General features: G+C 41.3%; 1 protein-coding gene across 1 annotated transcript; it reads right to left on the bottom strand.

Moving 5' to 3' along the window:
* On the bottom strand, positions 5,190 to 5,941 carry LOC109724423. The gene is made up of 2 exons (XM_020253241.1): positions 5,304 to 5,941; positions 5,190 to 5,229 (listed from the first exon to the last, which is right to left on the bottom strand). Exons 1-2 carry the CDS (start codon positions 5,894 to 5,896, stop codon positions 5,211 to 5,213), a joined length of 612 nt encoding a protein of 203 aa, XP_020108830.1. The 5' UTR covers positions 5,897 to 5,941; the 3' UTR covers positions 5,190 to 5,210.

The following is an 11,365-nucleotide window of genomic DNA, read 5'->3' on the forward strand; positions in this document are numbered from 1 at the left end:
AGTGACGAAGCAGAATAAACGAACCATCTTCAAACCTCCGATAGTAAACACAATTATCGTATAAACTACTGCTATAACCATGCTTGATCATAAACCTGTCAAACCGCTTATACCACTGCCTCGGTGCCTGCTTCAACCCGTAGAGAGATCTTTTCAATTTGCACACAAGATTTTCCTTCCCCGGCTGAACGAAGTCTTGAGGTTGTTCTATATAAATTTCTTCTACTAGATCCCTATGAAGAAATGCAGTTCGAACGTCAAGCTGCTGAAGCTCTAAATCAAACATAGCCACCATAGCTAGAAGCATCCTGATCGACGGGTGCTTTACCACCGGTGAGAAGATCTCATTGAAATCGACTCCTTTTACTTGCGCATAGCCCTTGACTACTAACCACGCCTTGAATTTTTCTGGTTCTCCATATGCACCCTACTTCTTTTTATAGATCCATTTGCAACCGATGGATCTCTTCCCTTCCGGTAATGGAATCAGATCCCATGTCTGATTCTTCTGTAGAGACTCCATCTCTTAGGTCATAGTTGCCATCCATCTGCCACTATCTTTGTCCTGTATCGCCTCCTAATAGGAAGTAGGATCATCTGATGTAATTAATAAGGCATAAGATACTACATCCTCCAACCTGTATCGTAAAGGTGGATGGATCTGTCTCCTTTCCCTTCCTTTAGTGATAGAGTATGGCTCCTCCGAAGTGCTTTCAATCGGATCGCTTTGTGTACTGTGATCATCGTGATGGTGGGGCTGCTCCACCTGATCATCTACACCCTCTTGCCGCTCCACCTGTATCTGCTTAGTTTTCGACTGTTCTTCATGTTGAGCCTCCTTATGATCTTTATGCGGCATAGATTTTTCGTCAAAAACTACGTCCCTGCTAATTACCTTCTTCTTGGCGATAGGGTCCCACAGCTTATATCCTTTAACCCCTATATCGTACCTAAGAAATATGCAGCGTTTTGAGTTGAATCTAATTTTCTACGCTGATTTTCCTGGATATGGACATAAGCAGGACAGCCAAAGGCCCGTAAAGAGGAATAATCTGTAAGTTTACTTGTATATACTTCCTCCGGTATTTTGAGTTCGATTGCTGTGGCAGGAGATTGATTCATAAGATAGCACGCCATATCACTACTTCAGCCCAGAACTCCTTTCGCAAATTTGCACATAACCTCATGGATCTGGCACGTTCTAGCAGTGTTCAGTTCATCCTTTCTGCTATCCCATTCTGCTGTGCAATATCTGGAACCGTGTAATGACGTACAATACCCTCATCCTTGCAGAATTTCTTAAACTCCCGAGAAGTGAACTCTCCACCATTGTCCGTTCGAAGAACCTTAACTTGCTTTCCAGTTTATTTTTCCACTTCATTCTTCTAATGTCTGAACTTTATACATACCTCAAACTTTTCCTTCATGAAGAATACCCAAGCCTTACGGGAGAAATCATCGATAAATGTAATAAAACAACGAGCACCACTTTTCGAAGTCACCGGAGCCAGCCCCCACACGTCCGCATGGATGTACTCAAGTACACCTTTACTTTTATGACTGGAGGTCCTGAAACTCAACCTTGGAGGTCCTGAAACTCAACCTTTTCTGTTTTCAAATAAACAATATTTGCAGAAATTAAGTTTACAGGATTTAATACCTTTGAGTACTCCCCTTTTATGCAGTTCCAACATCCCTATTTCACTCATGTGGGCTAGTCTTATGTGCCAGAGCTCCGTATCATCAGCATCATGATCTTCTATGGAAGTTACCACAGCGCTTCCAATCACCGACTCACCGATCAGCCTATACAAATTCCCTTTCTTCTCTCCCTTCATGATGACCAGGGTACCCTTTTTCAACTTAACAACTCCACCTAAAATGCTAACTGAACATCCAATAGAGTCAAGAGTACCAAGTGATATAAGATTCAACTTGAGATCCGGAATGTGTCTCACATTCGTTAACGTCCTCACCACACCATCAAACATTTTTATTTTTACTGTTCCGATACCGACCATCTTATAGCTAGTGTGATTACCCATCATAACACTACTGCCTTTACAAGACTTATAAGTATCAAATAAAGACCTGTCTGGAGACATGTGATAAGAACAACCCGAATCCAATATCCAGTCACCAAGAGATTTAGAATCTGTTGTAACCGTCAAAACGTCCTGACCGAAATCGCTGGCTATGCTCGCCGTATCTGCAGAGGAATTTTGCTTTTGCAGCCAAACCTTCCTCCTTTTGCAGTTCTTTTTCATGTGGCTCTCTTTCTTGCAGAAGTAACACTTCACTTTTTTTTTGATTTTGACTTGGAACGGGATCTTCATTTACCTGCATTACGTACACTTGATCGTCCCCTTCCTCCACCTGTATCATTTACGACCAAGCCTGCACTGCTTTCTTCGATACTCGCCTGCAACCTGATCTTTTCAGATAAAAGTGTCGATGCAACATCATCCATCTTTAGAGTTTGCTTCCCGTACAGTATGGTGGTCACCAAGTGATTGTAGGACAACGAAAGTGATGTAAGAAAAATCAACGCCTTATCGTCCTCGTCAATCTTAAATTCTTGAATGATCCACATCACTTCTGGTTCTATTGTAACAAAAGATTCCCTTTTTATGTGGAAAAGACCCGTATCAATAATTATGATCTTACATATGGACAATTCCGAGCAAATCTGCAATAATTTTATTAAAGGTGTTCAACTGTTCCGTTATTTTCGTACCTTCCTTCATGCGTAGCCCATATAATTTTTGTTTTAAGTACAACACGTTCGAGAGGCTTTTTGTCATGTACAGCTTCTCTAGCTTGTTCCACATGCCGATTGAAGTTTCTTCATCCATAACGTTATACATTATCTCATCTACTAGGCACAATATAATTGTATTCATCGCCCGCAGATCAATATCCTTCCAATCTTCGTCGCTCATTGATGTTGGCTTTTTTGATTTTCCGAGCAACGCCTTATGAAGGCCCTGTTGAACCAGAAGGGTTTTCACTCTTCTCTACTAGAGACTAAAGTTTTCTTTACCATCACATTTCTCCACCTCAAATTTAGAAGACGAGACCTTCGACATTTCTGATGTAGTGCGAACCTTATGCTCTGTTACCACTTGTTGGGAACTTGATGGATAGTTCGTCATGCGCTACCAACAAATATGCACAAAAAATAGAGAAATTTGATCGAACGGTAAAAGAAATAAATACAAAAAAAAACCAAAATTTATGTAGTTCGGCAATTGCCTACATCCACGGGGAGAGCGAGAGAGATGTATTCCACTATACGAAGAAATAGAAGTACAAGCTTACATCTTATGTCTTCTCAGGATAAAAATCAAGAGCCTTATGGTGAATCCCATCTTTCTCTTGTTCTAACGAAAACTCCAAGAAAATGCCAAAAAAACTTTTCGTAAAACCGAGAAGACTAAATTAGAGAAGTATAGAAAATTTTGACCAAAAAAAAAACTTTACGTTGTTGCTTTGAAGAATCCGAACTGCTCAGACAATTTGGTGAAGAACCGCCGCTCCGTCGCTAATTTCAATCCAGACGTCACATGCGAGGCCGCGCACCTTTTCTTGATCGGCTATAGTACGACTTTAAGAACCGGCCACCTTTTCTTTTTAATTAATTAGCCTCTCTTTAATTAATTTTTGGCCACACCCACATCTGTACATGCATGTACATATATAGGTATAGTTCTAACTCCTTATCCTATACTCCAATTTATAATTAACATGAATTAGACTTATGCATGGAAAACCGAATCCGAGTCCAACTTAATTTGAATCCACCGATAAGAATCCTCATGAGATCCTGTCTATTATTCCATAGACCCGATGCATGAACCAAATCAATAAAAAAGAAGGTATATCTTTAACATCATCTATCTATATATTAAAACCACAAACAGGGACTATAAAAGTAAGTATCAACAAATATAATAAATATAATAGATTTTCTATAAATACTTGTAATAAAAATCATAAAGTGAAAAATCATTTAACAGGGAATAATACTTGTAATACTTGCAATAAAATCATAAATTTCCTATCAACAGGGAATATTACTTGCAATAAAAATCATAAAGAGAAAAATAGATACTTGTAATAGATTTTTTATCAACAAAAATGGATCTATAACTTAAGAAATAAATAATTTCCTACCAACCGTTTAACATAAAAAAAAGCATTTTAGTTAAATAGGGATTAAAGTTACCTCGTTATGGTTCTTGTTGTTATTGTGGTCCATTAGCTTCAAAGAGACAAAAATATGGTTCGATTGCTTCAGATATGGAGTTATGTTGAAGTGGTGGATTCGGATTGCTTTGGATCTACAGATCAATGAAGGTCCTGTGCTTCACGGCTTGGGTGTATATGGATGATCCGCATCAGCAAGGTGTCCGTAGGTTTTGAGGGCATTGGGGAGCGGCGTCAAGGAGCGGCATCGAGGCAGTGTCTGCAATTAGGTTTAGAGGGCTTCGGGGAGCAGTGTCGAGTGATGCAGGGACGAAGCCAGAATTTTAGTTCGGGGGGGCCCAAAAACACATTATGCAAAAATTTCAACCTAAGTAAATAAAACGATTCAAGGAAAATCAAAAGTTAAGGTGCGTGTCTCAATTAAGATAAGGTAAAGGAGTTGTCTAAATCAAAATGGCCTGTAGCTAACGGGATCTGAGTACATGTTTACCATATAAAAGACGAATTGCTCATCGAGCAAACACGTAACCGAGATGAAACTTTAGCAAAAACCATATCGCAAACACAGAGATCTAAATTTAACACAGAGAATATAAAGAACGGATCGAGATTACGATGAGCCAAACCTTGCACGCTCCTGCATAGGCCTTCGACTCAAAGTGGTGCTTATCTTCCAACATGATTCCAAGCTCCCAAAAGAGCAATCCAAAAAAAAAACCTGCACCAATTGAGATCGAGATCATGGTCATGATCGAAGACGTGAATTGAATCGAAAAAACAATTAGGTTAAAAGAGAAGTTTAAAAATTTTGCTTACCATGCAAAAGTTAGAATAGTGCTCGGCGCTCCTTCAAATCACGAAATCCATCAATAATTGAATCAACGGTGAACTTCTCGGCAATTTCTCTTTCAATATACACGATCAAAGAATTAGTAAGAAAGTCATCATCCATCTTATTCCGGAGATCGGTTTTGATAATGTTCATAGCAGAAAATGCTCGTTCAGTAGTTGCAGTTGAAACTGGAAGAATCAATACAAGTTTAACTAATCGGTAGAGAAGTGGATATATTTCTGACTTTCTTGTTGTTACTAACCATTGACATAACTCATAAATAGTTGCCAATTTTTGCAAGTCGGAATGTCGCGAAATTTCAAATTCATAATGACGAAGCTCTATTCTCAACCCTTCTCTTTCAAATTCTGTAAAATCTTGAGGATAATACCTTTTTGCAAGATTACAAATATCATCAATATTAAAAGATTTGCAACCATCTTTAGGATCCAAAGCACAACTTAGAGTAAGTAACTCTATCATATTGTCACTAAATCTTGTATTCAATTCTTGCAATTGACAATCTATTGCACCATTAAAAATATCAACTCGATAGTGATGCTCAAGTGTAATGTGATCTCGTTGAAGGCGAGCACGACCTCCTCTTCCCACATAAGGAGCTGACATAATTGGAACTTCTATGTCATGCTTTGCACAAAATAACTTTACTTTCTCAAAAAGAGAATCCCATCCTTCATCTCTAAGCTTTTGAATAAGTGATTTTGTTGATGCCACAAGATGCATAGCATTAAGAATATCTTGAGATTTACATTGCAAATGTTGACAAAGAATGCAGCTCACCTCCGTTATTTCTTTCATGAGATGTAAAATAAACACAAATTCGAAAGATGTCATTGCCTTATGAGCTAAATGTGCTTCACCGCGTTGAGCAGCATTGGATCCTTCATCAATAATATTCTCTACAACTGTACATGTTGCTTTAAACAATTTTAGCAAACTTGTAATAGATTTGAAGTGTGAACTCCAACGAGTATCACCGGCCTTTTGCAAACCGCCAACTTGATTGAGTCCGGTTCCTGTCTCAAGCTCATTCTTTTCAATTAGTTCGGCAAATTCAAAACTATGAAACTTCTTTAGTTCATCATTTCTCTTGGTAGAAGATCCAACAATGTTGACTATAGTACTTAATTTTGAGTAAAATTCATAAATCTCAAGAACATCTTTAGATGCCGCAACCAAAGCCAATTGGAGACGATGGGCTAAACAATGAATATAGTAAGCATAGGGACAATCATTAGAAATTAATGCTTGTAATCCATTCCATTCACCTCTCATATTACTCGCCCCGTCATAACCCTGGCCGCGAATATTTTGAACATCAAGACTATAATGAGAAAGAACGGAATAAATTGCATTTTTCACAGTTAATGCTTTAGTATCCAAGATGTGAACAAGGCCAAAAAATCTTTCCTCAATAAAACCTTGTACATCAACAAATCTCAAAACGATAGCTAATTGCTCCTTTTTTGACTCATCGCGTGCTTCATCAACCATTATAGAAAATTTCGAGTCACCAATTTCATCTCGAATTTTTCTTCTTACTTTCTCTGCTAGAACTTGCAAAATTTCTTTTTGCGTATCCGGCGAAGTATAAGAAGCATTTTGTGGAGCATTTTCTGAAATAACTTTTGCCATATCTTCATTAAGAAAAGAGAACATCTTCAACATTTTCAGAAAATTACCCCGATTAATAGATTCTTTACTTTCATCTCGACCTCTCATAGCACATCCTTGAAAGGTAAGATATCTAACTGCAATTATTGATGCTTTAAGACGTAAATGATTGTTTGCCTTTTGTTGTGACGTATGTCTATGAAGCACATTCTAAATATGTTGAGATTGTTTCATCAATTCTTCGCAAGCTCTTTCGGCAACTTTATGAGGCGAGTTTGGTACTTTACCTACATGATTTAGAAAAACACATCTTTTTCTATTTTTTGCCTTTCTTCCAATTGTGAAAACCGTCAACAGTGAAGGCATTTTGTGAAGAAAGCACGGTAGACAAAATGCCGCATCTTTGGTTGGAGAATATTCTAACCACGATTTGAATGATTCAAACCATGAAGGTTGGAAACGACGCTGATGAGAAAGAGGCCCACTTTTTGGATATTCCAAAAGTTTCGGTTCATATGGACCACTAATTATATATGCCCGTCGAACTTCATCACGTTGTTCAACAGGATAATCCCAAATTTGTGGTCGTAATGCAGGATCACGCTCAAAGGGCATGTTATTAGCCTCCTTAGCTTCTATTCTTGGAGATTTCGAACGACAAGTTTGGGAACCCGAAGCCTCATCTCTATAAATTGCTTCTTGTTCATTAGCTTTCGAATTTTCAGTACTTTTTCTTTTAAAAAATGAATCGAGTGTAGTTGTCTTTCCCATTAAAATAATAATGGTCTAGTTCTCTAGAGATCTACAAAAATTATATCAAAAAAATCAAGTATTAAGATTTCATTTATATAAATATAAAGTAATTTGCAAATTATATAAAATTGTATAAAAAATAAAATCTAAAAATATATTATAAATAATAATTATTTAGTATTTACTAACAGTTAGCCTAGAAAAGGAAAAGCTTTTATAGTTTTATTCAAAAATAAAAAATTCATAAAAATTTAAAATTTTGGATCTACTATTTTACTTCATATTCTCAAATACTAAAAGTTTAAAATCTAATAAGTTGCCATTTGAAAGTCCGACAAATTTTTAAAAAATTTTAAAATTAAAATTTAAATACGAATAAATTATCGTTATTATTATAATTATTGATCATGATCAAAGTATCAAACAATATATGGATTATGGACAACTCAAATTATTAATAAATAATAATCAAGAAGGTAAGAAGCAAAATTGCAATTTGCAAATATTAAATAATCCAATACGGCAATACCAAATAGGCAAACACAATTATATATTAATTATGCAAAGCAAATTAAAGTGCTAAAATATAAACATTCTTATTGAACTAAAATAATCTAAAAGGGAGAGAGAGAATACCACCACGGCGCCACCGGTGTAAGGATTTTAGGCTTTTAGCACGCCGCCGCAGTCCGCACCGTGGTTGAATGGGGCGTGTGGGCGACTCGGCCCTACAAGGCTGCCACAGTGCGACGAGCGGACGAGAAAAAACTAATTGCGGAGTGCGGCGGAGCCGCGGAGGGGCATAGGCCGAGGTGCTGAGCCTAAGCGGCGAGGCGGGCAGGCGGCGAGCAGCACTGGCAGTCGGCGCGGCCGCGCGGCGGTCCAAGAGGCGAGAAAGAGGCCCGCGGAGCGGCGGAGGGGCATAGGCCGAGGCGCCGAGGCGTCGAGCCCAAGCGGTGAGGCGGCGAGCAACACCGGCAGCGGTAAGCGGCGCGGCCGCTCGGCGGTCCAAGAGGCGGGAGGCCGGAGGCGACAGGGGAGGGATTGAGAGAGTGATGAAAAAGAAAACGAGAAAGAGAGAGAAGAGAGAGGGGGGGGGTTTACGTAATTAGGCACTGTAACTTGTGACTTGTGAGAGAGCGTGGGCGGCACCGCGGCGGGGCGTCAATCATGATGCATCAGCCATCATGGCGTCTGGGTGGCGGGAGACTTGGCCCACAAGCAACTCTATTGCCCACTGGCCACTTTGTAACAAAATTACATTTTGGCCCCCACACTTTATAAAATTTTAATTTTTTCAGGAACTTAATACTAGAGCTTATTGTAATTTTCAAAATATTGGGGGGGGGCCATGGCCATTGTGGGCCCCAATATGGCTCCGCCCCTGGACGCCGCAGTCCGCACCGTGGTTGAATGGGGCGAGTGGGCGACTTGGCCCTACAAGGCTGCCACAGTGCGACGAGCGGACGAGAAAAAACTAACTGCGGAGTGCGGCGGAGTCGCGGAGGGGCATAGGCCGAGGTGCTGAGCCTAAGCGGCGAGGCGGGCAGGCGGCGAGCAGCACTGGCAGTCGGCGCGGCCGCGCGGCGGTCCAAGAGGCGAGAAAGAGGCCCGCGGAGCGGCGGAGGGGCATAGGCCGAGGCGCCGAGGCGTCGAGCCCAAGCGGTGAGGCGGCGAGCAACACCGGCAGCGGTAAGCGGCGCGGCCGCTCGGCGGTCCAAGAGGCGGGAGGCCGGAGGCGGCAGGGGAGGGATTGAGAGAGTGATGAAAAAGAGAACGAGAGAGAGAGAAGAGAGAGAGAAGAGAGAGAGAGGGGGGTTTACGTAATTAGGCACTGTAACTTGTGACTTGTGAGAGAGCGTGGGCGGCGCCGTGGCGGGGCGTCAATCATGATGCATCAGCCATCATGGCGTCATGCGTGGCGTGGAGACTTGGCCCACAAGACAACCCCATTGCCCATTGGCCACTTTGTAACAAAATTACGTTTTGGCCCCCACACTTTATAAAATTTTAATTTTTTCAGGAACTTAATACTAGACCTAGTTGTAATTTTCAAAATGTTGGGGGGGCCATGGCCATTGTGGGCCCCAATATGGCTCCGCCCCTGGACGCCGCAGTCCGCACCGTGGTTGAATGGGGCGAGTGGGCGACTTGGCCCTACAAGGCTGCCACAGTGCGACGAGCGGACGAGAAAAAACTAACTGCGGAGTGCGGCGGAGTCGCGGAGGGGCATAGGCCGAGGTGCTGAGCCTAAGCGGCGAGGCGGGCAGGCGGCGAGCAGCACCGGCAGTCGGCGCGGCCGCGCGGCGGTCCAAGAGGCGAGAAAGAGGCCCGCGGAGCGGCGGAGGGGCATAGGCCGAGGCGCCGAGGCGTCGAGCCCAAGCGGTGAGGCGGCGAGCAACACCGGCAGCGGTAAGCGGCGCGGCCGCTCGGCGGTCCAAGAGGCGGGAGGCCGGAGGCGGCAGGGGAGGGATTGAGAGAGTGATGAAAAAGAGAACGAGAGAGAGAGAAGAGAGAGAGAAGAGAGAGAGAGGGGGGTTTACGTAATTAGGCACTGTAACTTGTGACTTGTGAGAGAGCGTGGGCGGCGCCGTGGCGGGGCGTCAATCATGATGCATCAGCCATCATGGCGTCATGCGTGGCGTGGAGACTTGGCCCACAAGACAACCCCATTGCCCATTGGCCACTTTGTAACAAAATTACGTTTTGGCCCCCACACTTTATAAAATTTTAATTTTTTCAGGAACTTAATACTAGACCTAGTTGTAATTTTCAAAATGTTGGGGGGGCCATGGCCATTGTGGGCCCCAATATGGCTCCGCCCCTGGAGTGATGCTACCTGTGGATTGGATGGTAGGAGGGGTGGGAGGGGTGGAACGGAAGGAAAGAGAGAGAGAGAGAGAGATGGCGAAAGAGGTACGGTGTTTGATTTTGGAAGAAAAGGAAGAGAGAGAGAGAGAAAAAAAGATGAGAAGAGTAAAGTGAGTTGGGATTGTGATTCTCTCTCTTGCTTTTTTCTTTGTTAACTGACGTTAGAGAGAGTCTCCCATTTAATCCCTCACTAGTTTGCACGAATCTCAAAAAGCATCTAATGGTTAAAAATACTATAGCACAGGGGCTTCTATACTATGGATAGTATAGAAGCCCAACTCTATATATATATCATTGTTATTACATTTAAAACAATACATATATATATTAATGATTAACAATAATAAATCATCAGACTATAATTAAAGTATATGCTCCCCCATCCATTAAGTTATACGAAGGAGTCATGACCCCACGAGAGTGCTTCGATTATTCCTTTCTTGGGAAGCCAAACCATGGTTAATTAATTCGTAAATAAATTCGTGAATAATTACGAATTATTCACGAATTTTTGAAGAAACAAATTACATAGCTGCATACGTATTTTTTCAAATAATTCAAAAAAAATATTTTTTTTCATCAAAAGTAATTATTATTCCGAATAATTTGTGAATAATTTGCCCCCTCCCCCAAAAAAAAAAAACTACGCTCGCTCGGGGACTCGCGGCCAGGTCGCGGGCCTCGCAACTAAGCCCAAAACAGAGAAAAAAAAAACTTTCAGAAACGTTTCCGAATCACCTCGCCCTTTCCCCCTCCCCCCATATATTTTTTTGAATTATTCACGAATTTTTGAAGAAACAAATTATATAGCCGCGTACGTATTTTTTCAAATAATTCAAAAAAAATAGAATTTTTTCATCAAAAAAGTAAAAATATAATTTTTTTCATCAAAAAAGTAATTATTCTTCCGAATAATTTGCGAATAAAAAAACTACGCTCGCTCGGGGACTCGCGGCCAGGTCGCGGGCCTCGCAACTAAGCCCAAAAAAAAAAAAAAAAAAACTTTCAGAAACGTTCCCGCATCGCCTCGCCCTCCCCCCCTAAAAAAATCACTCGATCAAAAAG

Source organism: Ananas comosus, linkage group 18, assembly GCF_001540865.1.
Source record: "Ananas comosus cultivar F153 linkage group 18, ASM154086v1, whole genome shotgun sequence".
NCBI lineage: Eukaryota > Viridiplantae > Streptophyta > Magnoliopsida > Poales > Bromeliaceae > Ananas > Ananas comosus.